General features: G+C 40.3%; 1 protein-coding gene across 1 annotated transcript in view; it reads left to right on the top strand.

Moving 5' to 3' along the window:
- The window catches only part of CR1 (complement C3b/C4b receptor 1 (Knops blood group)), a 145,516-nt gene that overhangs the window by 23,895 nt on the left and 100,790 nt on the right, over positions 1 to 20,831 (top strand). The window contains 8 exon segments of the mRNA XM_030813081.1: positions 3,723 to 4,121; positions 7,196 to 7,372; positions 7,464 to 7,566; positions 9,174 to 9,259; positions 12,637 to 12,855; positions 13,873 to 14,052; positions 14,660 to 14,759; positions 20,387 to 20,472. Of these exon segments, the coding sequence (XP_030668941.1) occupies positions 3,723 to 4,121; positions 7,196 to 7,372; positions 7,464 to 7,566; positions 9,174 to 9,259; positions 12,637 to 12,855; positions 13,873 to 14,052; positions 14,660 to 14,759; positions 20,387 to 20,472 (1,350 nt within the window).

The raw sequence follows: 20,831 nt of genomic DNA, 5'->3' as shown, positions 1-20,831 counted from the left end.
CATTTGATTGGCCAAAACTCGGTGATTGGCGTAAGAGCAGGCTACGGTCTGTTTACATCTTCACTTGTTATAGTTTGCAGTGTACGCAGAAACCTTTAGGCTGAGCTTAAACTATGTAAGGCTTTAGGCTAAAGTTGATTTAACAATTTACATATATTCTATATTTCAAAGATATAATTGTTGTTGTCTTTATAAAAATAGTATATATTTATATTTACACGGTAGTGAATTCTTATAATTTTTATGTTGCCTCAGCATCCATTTTGAATACGTTTAGCTTTCTCATGCGAGAAGCAGGGCTTAGTCACCCTTAATGCCCTTTCTAGTTCTGTACCTCCTCCCAATTTTTCAACGTGGTCGAACCAGATATCTGCCTTATACAACTGCCTCCTGGTAACCACTTCTCTATGGGACAGCTAGATAAAACCTACTTGACTAGCATCCCTGACCCCTGTGCCATGCATGGACTTCGCAGATATGCTGCCGTGACCACCTCTCAGTAGCAGCATGACTGCCTGGAACATGTGCCTGCTTTGTTTAAACTCACCAATTAGAACTCACCATGGGAGATACCTTGGCTTGTAGATGCAAGATGCTGGGTCATACTCTGATCCCCAAAGGCGTTGGCCGATGGGTCCCCTTCTCTCTCTCTCTCTCCATTCCTCACACTGACCAACCTCTGTGTGATCTTCAGGCGTGCCGTACCCCCAGCCCGTAATAAAATCTTTACTTCCATCTTTTGTTTCTTGTAATGACTGAAGAGGTTTTCTCTATCATAAAGATCCTAAATGAAAACATACCCGCATATGAGCTCTTTCTGGTGTGTTTCCTTCTTATTGCAATTCTATCAATTCTATATGCAACTATTTTCCTTCAGCCTGAAAAAGTCTCTTTGGCATTTTTGTATTGTAGATCTTCTGACAACAAATTCTTTAAACATTTTTCTAGTTGTGGTTCCTTTGAAGGTTATTGTCCATGTTTCCTGGCTGCTTTTAAAATGGATTACACTTTAAAACAGATTTTTTACTATATTATCGTGTTGTGTCTAGGTAAGAATTTCTTTGTATTGCTTGGGTTTGCATAGTTGTTTTTTTTTTTTTTTTTGATAGAATTTCGCTGTTACCACCTGGGCTGGAGTGCAGTGGTGTGATATCTCGGCTCACTGCAACCTCTGCCTCCTGGGTTCAAGTTATCCTCCCACTTCAGCCTTCCAAGTAGCTGCTGTTACAGGCCTGTGCCTCCATGCCTGGCTAATTTTTACACTTTTAGTAGAGATGGGGTTTCACCATGTTGACCAGGCTGGTCTCAAACTCCTGACAAGAGGTGATCTGCCCACCTCGGCCTCCCAAACTGCTGGGATTGCAGGCATGAGCCACCGCGCCAGGCCTGTATAGCCTTTTGAATCTGTAATTTAATGATGTCTTGCATCAGTCTTGGAAAATTCTCAGTTATTAATTCTTCAAATGCTGTTTATGCTCTGTTATCTCTCTCTTCTCATTGAGGGACTTCAGTTAAACATGCTAGGCTTTATTCTTCTATATATTTAGTCTGTATTTTTTAATCTTTTTATATATTGGTGTTTGGTTCTGAGTATTTTCTTCTTTCTTAGCTTCCAGTTCATTGATTTTCTTTCAGAGTCTAACCTGCTATTAATCTCACACAAATTCTTAATTTCAGCAATCATATTTTACTTTTACGATTCTAGACTTTTTATTTTCCAAATCTGCCCTCTTCCTTTTTTTTTTTTTTTTTTTTTTTTTGAGACAGGGTCTCACTTTGTTGCCCAGGTTGGAGCACAGTAGCATAATCACAGCTCACTGCAGCCTCAACCTCCACAGGCTCAAGCAATTCTCCCACCTCAGCCACCAGCCACCTGAGTAGCTGGGAGTGCAGGTGTGCACCACCACACCTGCACACCCAGATTATATATATATATATATATATATATTTTTTTTTTTTTTTTTTGTCAAGACGGGGTTTTGCCATGTTGCCCAGGCTGGTCTCAAACTCCTGAGCTCAAGCAATCCACTCTCCTCAGCTTCCCAAAGTGTTAGGATTACAAGCGTGAGCCACCACATCCCACCCTGTTCTTTTTAACAGTTTCTAGTTCTTACAAGTTTCAATTATACCCTTGAACAGGTCTGTAGTTCTAATGGGTCAGTTTCTGTCATCAGTAATTGTGTGTGTTATTTTATCTCTCCAAGTATCTGGTTATCTTTGATTGTGTATCAGGAATTATATTTGAAAATGTGTCTGTAGAAATAATTTCAAGGCCTTAGATAACCCATCTTCTTCCAGATGGAATTTTTGTCGTTGTTTCTGCAGGCATCTGGGGGACATTAGCAATCTAGGACCACTCTAATTCAGTCTCAGGAACTGTGATTTTCCGGGGCCACCCACAGTACCAGTACTTGAAGTACTAGTTCCAGTCTCTGAGACAGCAGATTTATTTTCAGTTAACCCTGATTACCAGGGCCTAGTTCTTGCGGCCTCAAAACACATCAGAAGATATTACCAGGCCTTCCATTTGGGGCAGGCCCTAGACTTCCATTGTTGTCCCTTAACTTCATGAGAAAATCAAGTCTGTTCAGCCTCTCAGTTGCCCCGTCCTGATTCAGCTGCCCATTCCCAAACAACAAGGAGCCCAGTTGCCAAGCCCAAATACCCAGCTCTCAACCGGATTCTCATCTTCTCCTAGATCATGGCCCAAGAATGCTTCACTAGTTTGTTAGCTTTCTGATGCCTTCACGGATAAATATTTTTAATTCCCCAGTATTTCTAGCCTTTCTTGAAGGTGGATGGTTGGAGCAATATTTTATTTGAATTGTTGAGATTACTATTACTAGAAGCAGAGCCTGAAAAATTTTTATCCTTAATTTTAATTCGTTCATTTCTAAATTTATCCAATTGAATTCACTCAGTTTTAATTTCAAGTGTTTTGGGATTTGGGTTGAAGAAATTTTGTTCTAGTTTATAGCAACACAGTATACTATGTACTACTGCTATATTTTAAAATGTATTTAGGGGTTTTTGTGGACTAATAGATGATCATTTTTACACAGATGTCATTTTATGATATCAAACTTAGATTTGATGAAATGAATTGGTAAGCTTCATATCTTTTATACGTTGTGAAACCTTGAAATTACATTTGGAAGTATATTTTTGAATGAATTTTGGTAATTTGTATTTCCATTTATATCATTTAGATTTTCAAAACATTTAACCCCCTGTAGTCTACAGTTTTATAAATATTCTCATACACATAAAAATGTTTAAATTATTTTTCCTACTATGTATATTTGTGTTTTCTCTCATCCCTTATAATTTATCTTTTAGCAAATGTTTTTGTATTTTATTTTTCTAAAAACGCTAACCTCAGTTAATAACAAGAATGGAAATTAAGAAAGCAAATGGAAAAGAGTAGCAGAAAACTGTATAAACACTATAACACTATGATCAAAGAGCTATTTAAAATGAAAAGAATGTGGATTGAGTTAATAAATGCATGCAAATACTATAGGAAATCATATCAATAAGAAAGGCAGGACACATCATATTATGCCCACTGAAGTTACAACTTTATAAAAATGTACCTATGTGTTAGCAAAGATTAAAAGCAAATAATGAATGTAAAAATAGCTATAGTTTAGTGACTCATGAGATTTCTGTCATTCATTATTTAAACTGACTGTTATTTATCCTGCTTTTCCTTTTCCCAGAAATTCCTTGTGGGCTACCCCCAACCATTGCCAATGGAGATTTCATTAGCACCAACAGAGAGTATTTTCACTATGGATCTGTGGTGACCTACCACTGCAATCTTGGAAGCAGAGGGAGAAAGGTGTTTGAGCTCGTGGGTGAGCCCTCCATATACTGCACCAGCGAAGATGATGAAGTGGGCATCTGGAGTGGCCCGGCCCCTCAGTGCATTATACCTAACAAATGCACGCCTCCAATTGTGGAAAATGGAATATTGGTATCTGACAACAGAAGCTTATTTTCCTTAAATGAAGTTGTGGAGTTTAGGTGTCAGCCTGGCTTTGTCATGAAAGGACCCCGCCGCGTGCAATGCCAGGCCCTGAACAAATGGAAGCCGGAGCTACCAAGCTGCTCCAGGGGTGAGTCTGACTGAGGCCTAGAAGGGTCCTGTAAGTGACATGCGTTGCTGTTGGATCAGGAGATGAGTATTTGTTCAGGGGGAGGGATGTGTGGTGAGCAGGGTGGGGGAGCAAATTTTCTAGGTAATGAACATGAAATTCAGAAGGTGTGTGTACATGCACATGTGCTGAAATTGAGAAGCAAAGCTCAACCTGGGCCAGGGATATGATGGTTCTTTGGGGTTCTTATAAACAGATCTATCAATTACCTTTGAGTATAATAATGGTTGATACAAAATGAGTGATTCCTCTGGCCAGGCACTATAATACAGGCTATGTGTGAATTTTAATCCTTAAAACAAAGTTATTAGGTAGTTACCAGTTGTTCTATGTTTGTCTGTTTTGTTTTGCTTGAGATACTGTCTTGATCTGTCACTCAGGTTGGACTGCAGTGGTGCCATCAGGGCTTACTTCAACCTCTGCCTCCCTGGCTCAAGCAATTCTCCTACCTGAGCCTCCCAAGTAGCTGGGAATATAGGTGCATGCCACCATGCCTGGATAAGTTTTTTATATTTTTTTTTGTAGAGATAGAGTCTCACCATGTTGCCCAGGCTGGTCTCCAACTCCTCAGCTCAAGCAATCCACACACCTTGGCCTCCCAAAGTGCTGGGATTACAGGCATGAGCCACCGTGCCCGGCCTGTATGTTTTACAGAGAATATGTGACTTAGACAGATCAGATAACTTTCTAAGATACTAACTTGCAGACAAAACTGGAATGCAAGTTCGCCCCACTCCAGAGTCTTGGCTTTGGTAATCAGCATCCAGTCATGAAATCAAAACCTACTCCAGATACTTTCAAGGAGGGAGGGATTTCATACAGGTTGAATTAGTCTGTTCTCACATTCCTATAAAGAACTACGTGAGGCCTGGCGCGGTGGCTCAAGCCTGTAATCCCAGCACTTTGGGAGGCCAAGGCGGGCAGACCACGAGGTCAGGAGATTGAGACCATCCTGGCTAACACGGTGAAACCCCATCTCTACTAAAAAAAATACAAAAAAATTAGCCAGGCGTGGTGGCAGGCGCCTGTAGTCCCAGCTACTCAGGAGGCTGAGGCAGGAGAATGGCATGAACACAGGAGGCGGAGCTTGCAGTGAGCAGAGATCACGGCACTGCATTCCAGCCTGGGTGACAGAGCTAGACACCATCTCAAAAAAAAAAAAAAAAAAAAAAAAAAAAAAAGAACTACTTGAGACTGGGTAATTTATAAAGAAAAGAGGTTTAATTGACTCAGAGTTCTGTAGGCTGTACAGGAGGCATGGCTAGGGACGCCTCAGGAAAGTTATAATCATGGTGGAATGCAAAGAGGAAGCACGTATATCATCTTCACGTGCTTGGCAGGAGAGAGAGAGAGAGCAAGGTGGAGTTGCTACATACTTTGAAACAAGCAGATCTTGAGAGAACTCTGTCATAAGACAGCACTAGGGTGACGGTGCTAAACCATTAGAAACCACCTCCAAGATCCAGTCACCTCCCACCAGGCTCCTCCTCCAACACTGGGAATTGCAATTTGACGTGAGATTTGGGAGGGGACACAAAGCCAAACCATATCACAGCTAATAGGTCACAAAGATGTTAGAAGGGCAGGAAAAGTAATAGGACAAAGGCAAAGTTACGAGAGATCAGGGAGCTGCTGTGGCTCCCAGTCTACAGCACAGGAGCCTGGACTGATGCTGAAATGGCCAGCCCCTCCCACTGAGCAGGCAGCTCCCTGAAAGCTGCTAATACTGCAGGAGCCACCACTGCTGCCAGAATGCAGCTGATATTGCAGGAGCCAAAGTCATTGGCATCATTAGAACTGAAGCTGTAGCTGCTCACTGAAGCCATCTATACTGCCACTGCCCGAGCCACCTCTAGAAGTAGAACAGATTCTGCCATCATCCTGCTTTTTAATTTGGTATATATGCCTCCAATTGACAGAACCTAACCAGAGCGCAGCTATCAAGGAAGACAAACCATTGTAGTTTTAAGGCTTCCATTGCTAGCTGTCAAAAGACAGTGCAGAAGCGTGAGGCTGGGGGCCAACAGAAATTTAACCAGCACAGCACCTCAATATTACATCATCAGGCATTGCTTAGTCAAGAGAAACACAGGATGATGAACCCTGAAAATGGACATTACAGCATCAGAGTATTTACAAACTCCCCAAAGAAGTCATTTTTCTAGTCCAATCCCCCATTTGATGCTTGAGAAAGCTGAAGTCCAGAAAAGGGAACTGATCTGTTCAAAGACAAACTGAAATTATATTTTCCATTTTATAACAGTTTTATGTAACTTAGTTGAGATCCAGATGTGTTCTGATTTCTCGAGGTCAGATCAACTAAATTAAGAGAGGGCCTGAGATGCCGTTACAATATGTCGCGTGAAATATACACTCTCATTATGGTGACAGTAGGTCTTTCAGATTTTCTTCGACAGTTTCCTACCTTCTCACTGAGGTGAAATGAATGACTAGGCAGCACCTTGCTACATAGCATGGAGAGAGGAGACCCATAGTTCTTCACCACCCTATGTCAGGTGGCCGCTGAGAGAAGACTTGAAAGCAGATGAGAATAGATATATGGACGCTATTTGTTGCACCAGTGTGATAGGTGATGGAGGGACCTATTAGATGAGACATGGGCAGGGGCACTCCTTTATTGCCTAAAATGCAAGACTAAATTGGTGATGCCTTCTAGAAAGGAAGTACGAAGATATAAAAATCCATCATTCCTCCCAATTTTGTACTGGGTGAACAGTAATTGGAAGCATTCTAGAAGGAAGTGTCCATTCTGAAATCTTAGTTGAATACTTTAGATGAGAAACAATGAATTGGGGATACCTCTGTTTTAGTCACAGTTGTGCCATGTGTCAGTTTTGTGACTGATGGCAAGACATCTTCCTTGCACTGTGTATTTAGTTTATCAATGTAATAAGGCCCTTATTCTACCTTTATTATTATATATAGATTTGTAATTATTATTCCCTTGGCCAGTTTAACAGTGAGAAAAAAGTTATTTTCACACAATTAGCAGTACTTTGTTTCTCTCTCCCCAGTATGTCAGCCGCCTCCAGGTGTCCTGCATGGTGAGCGTACCCAAAGGGACAAGGACAACTTTTCACCCGGGCAGGAAGTGTTCTACAGCTGTGAGCCCGGCTATGACCTCAGAGGGGCTGCGTCTCTGCGCTGCACACTCCAGGGAGACTGGAGCCCTGAAGCCCCCAGATGTGAAGGTGACTAGACTCTTATCTGGCTTGATATTTTTAGCTTGCGTCTTTATTCTCCACATGCCAGTGATTTCTGTTCATTTGTCTTTTTCTCCAGTGAAATCCTGTGATGAGTTCATGGGCCAACTTCTTAATGGCCGTGTGCTATTTCCAGTAAATCTCCAGCTTGGAGCAAAAGTGGATTTTGTTTGTGATGAAGGGTGAGTATGAGCTTGCCTGACCTGCTGGACATTGAAATTGGGGTTGGGAATTAGTCTAAAAAGGGGAGATTTGGTGTGGCTTAAAAGAAACACACACACACACACACACATTCAGAGAGATGAACTTTCAAAGTACACATAGGAAGAAAGGAAAGAAACGTATAGAACTAATAACATGAGATATGAAGAGGAAACTGGAACACGTATTAACTGGCAAGTTCAAAGGCAAGTATAACTACTGGTTATGAATATAGAGGTAACACATTAAGCAAAAAATATCAGCCAGGCACGGTGGCTCATGCCTGTAATCCTAGCACCTTTGGGAGGTTGAGGCGGGCAGATCACCGGAGGTCAGAAGTTGGAGACCAGCCTGGACAACATGGTGAAACCTTGTCTCTACTAAAAATACAAAAGTTAGCTGGGCATGGTGGCATGTGCCTGTAATCCCAGCTACTCGGGTGGAGGAGGCACGAGAATCACTTGAACCTGGGAGGTGGAGTTTGCAGTTAGCCAAGATGGCACCATTGCACTCCAGCATGGACAACAAGAGTGAAACTTCATCTCAGGAAAAAAAAATCATATTTTACAGGCAAAAAGGAATATGAGTAATTTAGAGAGTGCCAGAAAAGATTGCAAGTAACAAAAAGCTTATTATAAAAAGCTAGGATCATTTAAGAATCATTTCAGTAAATTCTTTAAATCGTCACTAGTGAAATTTGTGATAGGACTGAAAATGTAAAAATCAGCATTTTTTCAAAAATTCAGTCATGTGTCATCTGGCTAGTCATGGGCTCTGGGCTCTGGGCTGGGGTCCTGATGGCTGCTGGTAATATTTCCAGCAAGGTCGTTACCTTGTTTATGTCCATCTAGTGCTCTTCGCAGGGTGCACGTCTCTACACGGGAGCTGACTGACATGGGCAACAAAGCACCTGATCCCAAAATGTAACACAGCATCTTGGCAGGCTCCAAATGCCAGCACCCAGTAAGAGTTAGGAGGGCATCGGGGTCCAACAGACATTGAGAATTTTCGACAATTGCATCCAAAAATTATGTCCTCTCTTCTTTCCTTTTTCCCCTAGAATATTCACGCTTACTCTTCAGCAGCCCAAACTGCCCTTTTGAGCCTTCTTCACGCCATCACAGATGTGGAGATGAAAGGACAATCTCTGTTCTCTCGTCAGCTATTTCCCACTTTTCCACTCCAAACTGGGAGCTGTTTTACTTGCTGTTCCAGGGTCACAGTTAGGAAGGCACTGCATTAGAAGACTGGGTTTCTAATAATGACAATGAGTGATTTATCAGGTTATCATGGAGTACTCTGTGAAGCTCCAAGCCTGGGTCCTGGGTCAAGGGGCTGGCAGCTATGTCATGACCACCTTTTTCAATTCAAGCAGGACTATCATGTGACCAAGCTACTGCATTTTGCCATTCTATATTGCTCCCTTCTGGAGGCTGTGATTGTTCCAGAATAACGTAGCCTGTGCAACTCTGCCACCTGCTGGCCTCAGGTCCTCAAAATCCTGAGATGTGGGGTTGGGCCCTAGATTGTGAACTAAGTGTCCTCTTGGCTGAAACAGCTCACTATTCACTCCTATTTTCTTCTTTAGATTTCAATTAAAAGGCAACTCTGCTAGTTACTGCGTCTTGGCTGGAATGGAAAGCCTTTGGAATAGCAGTGTTCCAGTGTGTGAACGTGAGTAGTAGGAGTAACATTTCAGGCCAATCTCTCCCCTTCATCTGTTGAGTATTTGACCCATGACCTCCCCTAATGTGGTTCTTCAATTTTCTAGTCTGAATTATTGATTTGAAAATTGCTTATTTTAATAATGTTTGGTTGTGAATCAATGTGTACATCACCTGTCTTTGGAACCATCTGATCTGTCTCTGTCCTTCTGTATTCTGTGTTCTAGTGTGATAAATCCTGTGGTAGAGTGCTTCTAGGTCAGGAGAGATTAGATAATGTGAAGCCTTAACAATTTGCTTTCTTTCTCTCTTTCTTTTCTTTCTTTTTTCTCTTCCTTCCTTTCTTCAGTTCTTTCTTCCCTTCTTCCCTTTCTCTCCCCTTTCTTCCTTCTTTCCTCCCTTCTTTCTTTTCCATTTTATTCTCCCATCAGGTGCAGTCTACAATTTTTGTGTATATTTGATAATACACAAATATTAAACATGCCTTTATTTAATCAATATTTATTGATCACATACTTTGTGCCTGATGTTCATCTAGCCACTGGAGTTGTATCAATGAACAAGACGAATGAATTCCCTGTCCCCATATTGTTTCTACTCAGGTGGGGAGAGGGACAAGAAAAAAATATAAATTCAATGCTATGAAGATACTAGAGCAAAGCATTTAGGAATGAGGGAAAAGTGAGGAGCAACATTAGACAAGGCGAGCAGTTCGAGACTCCTTAAATTCCAAAACATGTACCTAAATAATTTATGCTGAGAGATTCATAAATGTCATTTTAAAAAATTTATTATACTTTAAGTTCTAGGGTACATGTGCACAATGTGCAGGTTTGTTACATATGTATACATGTGCCATGTTGGTGTGCTGCACCCATTAACTCGTCATTTACATTAGGTATATCTCCTAATGCTATCCCTCCCCCTTCCCCCACCCCACAACAGGCCCCGGTGTGTTATGTTCCCCTTCCTGTGTCCAAGTTTTCTCGTTGTTCAATTCCAACCTATGAGTGAGAACATGCGATGTTTAGTTTTTTGTCCTTGTGATAGTTTGCTGAGAATGATGGTTTCCAGCTTTATCCATGTCACTAAAAAGGACATGAACTCATCCTTCTTTATGGCTGCATAGTATTCCATGGTGTATATGTGCCACGTTTTCTTAATCCAGTCTATCACTGATGGACTTTTGGGTTGGTTCCAAGTCTTTGCTATTGTGAATAGTGCAGTAATAAACATTCGTGTGCATGTGTCTTTATAGCAGCATGATTTATAATCCTTTGGGTATATACCCAGTAATGGGATTGCTGGGTCAAATGGTATTTCTAGTTCTAGATCCTTGAGGAATCTCCACACTGTCTTCCACAATGGTTGAACTAGTTTACCATCCCACCAACAGTGTAAAAGTGTTCCTATTTCTCCAAATCTTCTCCAGCACCTGTTGTTTCCTAACTTTTTAATGATGGCCATTCTAACTGGTGTGAGATGATATCTCATTGTGGTTTTGATTTGCATTTCTCTGATGGCCAGTGATGATGAGCATTTTTTCATGTGTCTGTTGGCAGCATAAATGTCTTCTTTTGAAAAGTGTCTGCTCATATCCTTCACCCGCTTTTTGGTGGGGTTGTTTTTTTCTTGTAAATTTGTTTGAGTTCTTTGTAGATTCTGGGTATTAGCCCTTTGTCAGATGAGTAGATTGCAAAAATATTCTCCCATTCTGTAGGTTGCCTGGTCACTCTGATGGTAGTTTCTTTTGCTGTGCAGAAGCTCTTTAGTTTAATTAGATCCGATTTGTCAATTTTGGCTTTACTTGCCCTTGCTTTTGGTGTTTTAAACATGCAGTCCTTGCCCATGCCTATGTCCTGAATGGTGTTGCCTATGTTTTCTTGTAGGGTTTTTATGGTTTTAGGTCTAACATTGAAGTCTTTAATCCATCTTGAATTAATTTTTGTATACGGTGAAAGGAAGGGATCCAGTTTCAGCTTTCTACATATGGCTAGCCAGTTTTCCCAGTACCAATTATTAAATAGGGAATCCTTTCCCCATTGCTTGTTTTTGTCAGATTTGTCAAAGATCAGATGGTTGTAGATGTGTAGTATTATTTCTGAGGGCTCTGTTCTGTTGCATTGGTCTGTATCTCTGTTTTGGTGCCAGTACCATGCTGTTTTGGTTACTGTAGCCTTGTAGTATAGTTTGAAGGCAGGTAGCTTGATGCCTCCAGTTTGTTCTTTTGGCTTAGGATCGACTTGGCAACGTGGGCTCTTTAAATAATGTCATTTTTTAAAAATGAGCCCCATATGTTCAATAATTAGTAGACTACTGATTTCTCCTAGTCTCCCCATTTATAATTTCCCCAATAGAAGATAAAACTTTGCTTCATTTCTTGATTCTAATGATTGGGAAACATGCTTCTTTAGAAAACCATGAAATTTTACTAAAATGTTTATGTTGTTAGAAATATACTTGCACATCTTACAGTGCTTTTTAGAGTAAAATTTTGGAAGAACATAACTTATATAGAGATTCTTGCTGTGTAAGAAATCCAGCGCTCCTTGAAGCAGCATGACAAATGTCTGTTATACCATCACACATGAAAGCTCATCGATTGGGCTACTCAAGCTTTCTCTTATTTTTCGTAACTCTTGCTAGTTAAAGTAGCTTCTTCCAAATTCCAGTTCTAATGAAAAGACAATTAGAAATGAGGAAGAGACTGTTCTAAACAAATAAACAGATGCTAGAAAGGAGTAACAACTTGAAACCTGACCCAGAAAGTTAAAAGAGAAAATAAATCATCAACAGACCTAGACATTTTCAAAAACAAAGCAATCTGAATCCATTTGGAGTTTTTTATAATGGCCTGAATATGTTTCAATTCACTGTGACAGGGCTATTGTTATCACTGAGATTGATGATCAATATCAATAAGTAATCAGCAAAAGTTTCACCTATTTAAGATGATTAGCACACATACATATATTTGAGAAATATTTCCTAAGAACGTTGGCTCCTTCCTCAGCACTGTGTCCCCAGGATCCTGATGAGTGACTCACACAGGACAAGTGCTCAATTAATATATCTTAACTAAATGAATGAGCAACGCTTCAAAATGGCTATTTTTCTTCTTCAAATGTTTTGCTACTTCATTAAAGTTGTACAGTTTCTATTGTTCAGGAACCGTCACTATCTGGAAGATTCAGGATAGACAAATCTCTTTTGTACATTGCAATACATTTTCGCTGACATCTCATTTAATCCAACTCTTCAAAGTCCTCATGTCTATTGTCATCTCCTTAGCATATTTTCAGCGACACCAATCATAGCACCCTGTAATTGCAGAATACCTCTGGTGAAACTCCTGAATGAAACTTAGAGCTTTTGCCTTTTTTCTAGAAATCTTTTGTCCAAGTCCTCCAGTTATTCCTAATGGGAGACACACAGGAAAACCTCTGGAAGTCTTTGCCTTTGGAAAAGCAGTAAATTACACATGCGACCCCCACCCAGACAGAGGGACAACCTTTGACCTCATTGGAGAGAGTACCATCCGCTGCACAAGTGACCCTCAAGGGAATGGGGTTTGGAGCAGCCCTGCCCCTCGCTGTGGAATTCTGGGTTAGTGCTAAATTCCCCACATCCCAAATGGGTTCAGAATATCTAATCCAGGCCCTCCATATTTCCATAATTACAGTGTGGTATTTATTTGTGCATTTGCCACAGTGGAATGCCAAACCAATGATAAATGGTTCTAAGGTAGGTCAACATATAAGTTCCTGATGACCTTTGCAGATGGAGGGACTGATGAAAAAAGAGGGAGGCGGTGAGTGGTGGGAAAGTCCTTCATTAGAATCATATGAATTAAAAACAAATGCCTGTGAATCTCCTTATTGAAATGTTTGGCTTAGAAATGTGACCTAGAAAATCGGTGGCTCCTTCTGCCAGGAAATGTCTTGAGTTCCCGCCCATGCTTGTCGGACTCTCATTGGAGTTTTGATGCCTTGAAGTACAAGGAAACCAGACACAAAAGCTGGAACCTGAGCAGAAAAACTCTTTCTGGCTGCCTAAAAATGTGAAAAATTAAATCAGAGCTATCTTTACATTAAATTATATGAGCATTGGCTGAGCATGGTGGCAATTGCCTGTGGTCCCAGCTACTCGGGAGGCTGAGATGGAAGGATCACTTAAGCCTGGGAGGCAGAGGTTGCAGTGAGCCAAGATTGTGCCACTGCACTCCAGCCTGGGTGACAGAGTGAGACCCTATCTCAAAAACAATAAAAATAGGCTTTGGGAGTCCAAGGCGGGTGTATCACTAGAGGTCAGGAGTTCCAGACCAGCCTGCAAACACAGTGAAACTCTAACTCTACTAAAAATACAAAAAAAATTAAAAATAAAAATAAATAAATTATATGAGTAGAAAGACCAGAGAGCAGACTAGTCGTCCAGATAATATACTTCCTTATAAGCCTATGCTAATGGAACTTTCCTTTCTATTTTACAGGGAAGTTTATTTTTTTTTTTTCATAACTAAAAGTTTCTTTTCTTCTGGCATCAAATCTACCAAGGAAGAGAAAAGAGGAAACACATTGGGTATCTTTTTATTAACTCAGATATTCTTGATTTCTTGGTCTCTAGGTCACTGTCAAGCCCCGGATCGTTTTCTGTTTGCTAAGTTGAAAACCCAAACCAATGCATCTGACTTTCCCATTGGGACATCTTTAAAGTACGAATGCCGTCCTGAGTACTATGGGAGGCCATTCTCTATCACATGTCTAGATAACCTGGTCTGGTCGAGTCCCAAAGATGTCTGTAAACGTGAGTAAACTTGCATTGGATCTTTCCCATGTCTGCAAAAGCTTCTTATTGTATTTTTTCAAATGTGGGATATGAGAAACTTTTTCTGAAAAGTGTTCAGATAGGTGGATGTAAGAGTTTTTCTTGTAGGTCATCCTTGATTATTGCTTGAAATGCCCACTTCATGAGAATGTTTCAAGAAATAGTTGCAGAGAAAATCTTCATTCCCTATGGGAAAGAAAATCATAAATGACTAGATCAGGAAAAAAATGGTGTAGGAAGACAAATTCTGCTTGAATAACAAGGTGGGAAGAAATCCTTTGCAAACTTTGAAATATATTGGTAGTAAATAATGCCATAAATAATCTTTACATTTTGATAAGGGATGCAAGGTCTCTACACAGATCTAAATCTAGATCTGAATAGATCCGGAGGGAAGGTCTTTTTGAAAGTGGCTTAGTAGGTGGCTGATCCTCAGCACTCTGATGAGTTTTCTCAAGGTGCCAAAATCTGTGGAACCATCAGAACTGCGTGTTTTCTTCAGGAAGCTACATGCAGTTTGAGACCTTACGTACTGAAGAGAGTTCAGATTACTCTACCTGGCTCCAAAATACTTTCTTTCCCATAGGTAAATCATGTAAAACTCCTCCAGATCCAGTGAATGGCATGGTGCATGTGATCACAAACATCCAGGTTGGATCCAGAATCAACTATTCTTGTACTACAGGGTGAGTTGGCAGCAACATCTCTTGGTTTAACAGTTCTAGCACAGCAATAGTACTTTCTAGCCACATCTCAACAAGGAAACTAGGCTATTGCCACCTGCTCTTAAAAGGCTTGAACACAGGTGTTAACTCCTGATTGAAATGAACAAAGATAGGAGAAGATTAGGGGAAAAATCTGTATCCTTGCTGGAAACCAGGGCAGTGCACATATAAACAGTAGGCTGTTCACTGGATGGGAAGGAAAAAAAAATTAGAAGTGTAGTAGTCAAAGCACACAAACAACCCTAACCCAGAGTAGACATTGCTGGGAGAAAGGGAAGACCATGTAGCAGCTGTGTGAGAGAACAAATTTTAATGATAACAGCACGATCGCTTGCTAGGGCTGCCATCAAAAAGTACAGGCCTTCCTCATTTTATTGTGCTTCGCAGATGTTATGCTTTTGACAAATTGAAGGCTAGTGGCAACGCTGCGATAAGCATGTTCGTCAGCATCATTTATCCAACAGCGTGTGTTCACTTTGTGTCTCTGTAGCATTTGGTTATTCTCACAATATCCCAGATGTTTTCATTATTATCATGTCTGTGATTGTGATCTGTCATCAGTGATCTTTGATGTTACTATTGTCATTTTTTGGGGTCCCTACGAACTGCACCCATATAAGACAGAAAACCTAATCAATAAATGTGTGTGCTTTGACTGCTCCATGGACTAGACATTCTCCTTCTCTCTCCCTCTCTTCAGGACTCCCTAATCTCTGAGACACAATAATACTAAAATGAGTCCAATCAATAGCCCTACACTGGCCTTCAAGTGTTGACATGAAAGGAGGACTCATGCATCTCTTACTTTAAATCAAAAGCTAGAGATGATTAAGCTTACTGAGGAAGACATGTTGAAAGCCAAGATAGGCCAAAAGCCATTCCTCATGTGCCAAACAGCTAGCAAGTTGTAAAGGCAAAGCAAAAATACTTGAAGGAAATACAAACGACTATTCCAGTGAACACATGAATGATAAGAAGATGAAACAGCCTTATTGCTGATACGGAAGAAGTTTTAGAGGTATAGATACAAGATCAAACTGGAAACATTTCCTGAAGCCACAGCCTAATCCTGAGCAAGGCCCTAACTCTATTCAATTCTGTGAAGGCTGACAGAGGTCAGGAAGCTGCAGAAAAAAAGCTGGAAGCTAGCAGAATTTGGTTCCTGAGGTTTAAGGAAAGAAGCCCTCTCCATAACATAAAGGTCCAAGGTGAAACAGCAAGTGCTCATGTAAAAGCTGCAGCAAGTTATTTAGAAGATCTAGGCTAAGGTCACTGATGAACGTGTTACGCTAAATTACAGATTTTCCATGTAGACCAAACAGCCGTCTATTGGACTTTCATAGCTAGAGAGGAGAAGCCATTGCCTGGGTTCAAAGCTTCAAAGGACAGGCTGAGTTTTAGGAGCTAATGCCGCTGGTGACTTCGAGTTGAAGCCAATGCTCACTGACCATTCTAAAAATCCTAGGGCCCTTAAGCATTATGCTAAATGTACCTTGCCTGTGTCTATAAATGGAACAACAAAGCCTGATGACAGAGGTATGTTTGCAGCATAGTTTACTGAATATTTTAAGCCCACTGTTGAGATCTAGTGCTCAGAAAAACAGATTCCTTTCAAAATATTACTGCTCATTGACATTGCACCTAAGCAGCCAAGAGCTCTAATGGAGATGGACACGGAGATGAATGGAGTTTCCCTGCCTGCTAACAACAGCAGCCATTCTGCAGCCCATGGCTGAAGGAGTAATTTTGACTTTCAAGTTTCACTATTTAAGAAATACATTTTGTAAAGTGAATCCCCACAGACAGTAATTCCTCTGATGGATCTGAACAAAGTAAGTTCAAAACTGCTGGAAAGAATTCATCATTCTACATACCATGAAGAACATTCATGATTCATGGGAAGAGCTTAAAATATCAACATTAACAGGAGTTTGGTAGAAGTTAATTCCAACCCTCATGGCTGACTTTGAGAGAGGTTCAAGACTTCAGAGGAGGAAATAACTGCAGATGTGGTGAAAATAACAAGAGAACTACAATTAGAAGTGGAGCCCGAAGATGTGACTGAATTGCTACAACTTCATGATCAATATTGAAGAGATGAAGAGTTGCTTCTTATGAATGAGTAGAGAAAGTGGTTTTTTTTTTAGGTGGAGTCTCTTCCTGGTGATGATGACATGAGCATTGTGAAAATGACCACGAAGGATTTAGAATATTACAAAAACTTAGTTGATAAAGCAGCAGCAGTATCTGGGAGGATTGATTCCAATTTTGAAAGCAGTTCAGAGGGTAAAATGTTACAAACAGCACTGCATGCTAGAAAAATCTTTTGTGAAAGGAAGAGTCAATCAATACAGCAATTTTATTGCTGTCTTGGCTTAAGAAATTGCCACAGCCACCCGAGCCTTCAGCAACCACCACCCTGATCAGTCCACAGCCGTCAACCTTGAGGCAAGACCCTCCACCAGCAAAAAGATTACAGCTTATTGAAGGTCAGATAATCTTTAGCATTTTTTATCAATAAACCATTTTATAAAGTATGACTTTGTTTAGACATAATGCTATTTCACACTTATTAGACTACCGTATAGTATAAACACAACTTTGAGACTCACTGAGAAATCAAAAAATTCATGTGACTCATTTGTCGTGATACGTGTTTTATTGTGGTGGTCTGGAACTGAACCTGCAATATCTTTGAGGAATGTCTGTAACACGAAATGGGCGGCTTAATACAACAGAAGTTTTTGGAGTTCTGTTCTAGAGACTGGAAATCCAAAATCAAGGTGTTGGGAGGGCCATGCTCCCTCTGAATCCTGTAGGGTAGGATCCTTCATTGCATCTTCCAGCTTCTGGAGCTGCAGGCCTTCCTTGGCGTGTGGCAGCAGAACTCCAATTTCTGTCTCTGTCCTCATACGGCCATCTTCCCTCTGGGTCTGTGTTCTCATATGCTGTTCTCTCTGTGCATGTCTGTGTCCAAAGTTTTCCCTTTTTATGAGGACACAAGTCATATTGGATTAGGGCCTACCTTAATGACCTTATCTTAACTTGATTGCGTCTCCAAAGATTGTATTTCCAAATAAGATCACATCCTCAGGGACTGGAGGTTAAGACTTCAACATACTTGGAGGAGACACAATTCAACCTATAATAGAGCCCCTTTGAAAACGTCAGGCATCAGGTGCTCACAGCGCAGGGTCCAGCTGTTGGTGCTCACCCTTGCTCAGCACACAATGGAGGATTTGCCTCATTCTCACTCTTCACGGGAACAGCTAAGCCAGGTAGCAAACAGGGGCTAAGTTTGTGCCACCGCAACAGACACTGAAAGGAAGTTTGTGGTGTCCAGCACATTTGCCAGCATACGGCCTCACAGACCACAGCACCTAGAATCTGACAAAAGTTAGAATAAATCCAATGTCTCCTTTTCTCTTTTTTTTTAAGCATTTTTAAATAGAATTGATAAATTTCCTGACTGTGCCCTCCCCATCTTGCATTGCTGAGTAAGTGCGGAACCTCTGTATGGCATAAAGCAGAAAAACATTGAGCTTATGAGAAGAAACAGGAAATACATGTAAAAGAGACCAGTCTGAAAAATCAGGAGAAATTTTACAAAAGAGATTTACTGCCAGGAAACCAGGGACACTTTCAGAACACTCTCCTTTTCATATTTGTGACAAGATTCAATTGTACAAATACTTCTGTGAAACTAGCCATGAAGTGTGTATATGAATGAATATATGTGTTCAGTGTGTTTATATATTTCATTTCATACATGTGATCTATATCAGAAAATTAAAGCAAAGAGTAAGAAGAGTTAACCAAATGTTCCCTGAATGCAGTGGGAAAAGATGAAAAGGAGAAGACAGGCAGGCACAGTGGCTCACACCTCTAATCCCAACACCCTGAGAGGCCACGGCAAGAGGATCACTTGAGCCCAGGAGCTCGAGACCAGCCTGGGCAACATGGCAAAAACCCATCTCTACAAAAAAATATAAAAATTAGCTGGGCATGGCGGCATGTGCCTGTGGTCACAGCTAGGCAGGAGACTGAAGTGGGAGGATCACCTGAGCCCAGGAGGCTGAGGCTTCAGTGAGCCATGAGGGCACCCCTGCCCTCCAGCCTGGATGAGAGAATAAGACCCTTTCTCAAAAAAGGAAAAAGAGAAGACATATGTAACACGGTGTCAGGATCCAAAATACATGTAGCAAAAATTCCAGAAGGGTAAACAAATGAGTCCATACCTAGCCATCACTAGGGAAACTTCTGTGTTTCAGGGATAGAGAAAAAAACTCAGATTCCAGAAATAAAACATGAAAATGTAATACCCGCAAAAGAAATAAATTTATTGGCACCACATTGATTCTATACAACACTAAATTGTATAAGATAGCATTTATATTGCACCAAGCTAATATTCACACCTAGAGGCTCCAGATACACATTGAAGGATAAGCAAAGACACAAACATTGTACCATTTAAGTATGTTTCCCAGGCAATTCATAAGCAAATTTTTAAAAAGGAGAATGATGAATTCCAAAAGAAATCTCAATGAGATAGGATATTGGTAAAAAGAAAAAACAACAATAAAAAAACATACACACCAAAACTTGGCAATGTAATCATAATTTATTAATAATCTCTCTAAACTCATAGAACATATCAATAAAACTAGAAAATGTGAGACAGCAAGAAAAGATAGGCTAGACTTACATTACAGAGAAGATGGGTAGACTGACTATACAGAGTTTGACTCTAAAATTGAGAAAATAGATTTAAATGTGTGTCATGTGTATATGTATAATATATATGCACACCTATAAAATGAAATTCCTCATTGGAAAAAATATTAAGTTTAATTTCCAAATTATTAGAATGACTAAAACAGTTGAATCTATCTGTTCCATATAGTAAATGAGAGGGAAGGAAAAGGAATAGCAAGGAATGCATTTTTCTCTTCCACCAGAAATAAGCTCCCTCATGTTTGGGTCAGGTCACTTTATTCATTGCTTTCTCCACATCCTCATCATTGGGCATCGTGAAATCAGTGAAAAAGGCAGTGAAAGAATGATGATGAAAGCGAATCAAATGTATCATTTATCTCAATACGTTTGGTTTAATCTTCTTATTGAAAGACAAAGTCTCCTAGACCAGATCAAAAGCAACAAACCTTGTATTTATAAAAAACATGTCCCAAGTAAAATGACATAGTATTACGCACACACAAAAAAAAATTAAGGGAAAATGCAAACCAAAAATGGCAGAAATAATATTTAGAGAAAGATAGGATTTAAGAAAAAAATTGTCAAACAGGTCTACAAAATAATTGTTTCATTTTGGTGCCAGTTACAGTCCACAATGAAGCCAAGATATTAAGAAGCAATGTGGGCCAGGAGAAGTTAGAAGAGAAATATCTCTTTCAATAGTGAGAGAAGAGGAAAAAGAAGTAGAAAAGCTGGGAATAATAGGTAAAGTTTAGGCTAGGCCTTAGACTTCTCCTGCATTGTAATCCTTCTGGTTTGCCACATATGCATGCTGTGAGGAAGTTGATGAGGTATATACAGCACAATTATTTTCCATTTTTTGCCTTTAGGCACCGACTCATTGGTCACTCATCTGCTGAATGTATCCTCTCAGGCAATACTGCCCATTGGAGCACGAAGCCGCCAATTTGTCAACGTGAGTTGAAATCTCTTTCCCCATTCACCCCACTGTTTAATCCTAGAGTTGTCCTCCTAGAATTACAAAGAATGAATCTCTTCCCTCTTGGAAATGGTGTCCTTCTGATATTTGAAGAATCCAGTCATATCCTTAAAATGGCTCACAGCATTCCAAACTTCCACCTTCACCTAGAAATGCTTTTTTTTCTTATCTCAAGGTCTAATTTATTTTAAACTAGTCTTTAGCTCACTTAACCCCAATTTCCTCTTCTGCTGGGTGAACACCTCCCAGTTTGAAGAGCATTTTCTTTAGTGAAGTCAACAAATACAAAGTCAGTGAAAGAAACCCTATATCCTCTCTGCAAGCTCTTAGTACCA

The sequence above is a fragment of the Nomascus leucogenys genome, chromosome 5 (assembly GCF_006542625.1).
Source record: "Nomascus leucogenys isolate Asia chromosome 5, Asia_NLE_v1, whole genome shotgun sequence".
NCBI classification, from domain to species: Eukaryota; Metazoa; Chordata; class Mammalia; order Primates; family Hylobatidae; genus Nomascus; species Nomascus leucogenys.
The sequence above is the reverse complement of the archived record's forward strand: the minus strand, read 5'-3'. Positions and strand labels throughout refer to the sequence as shown.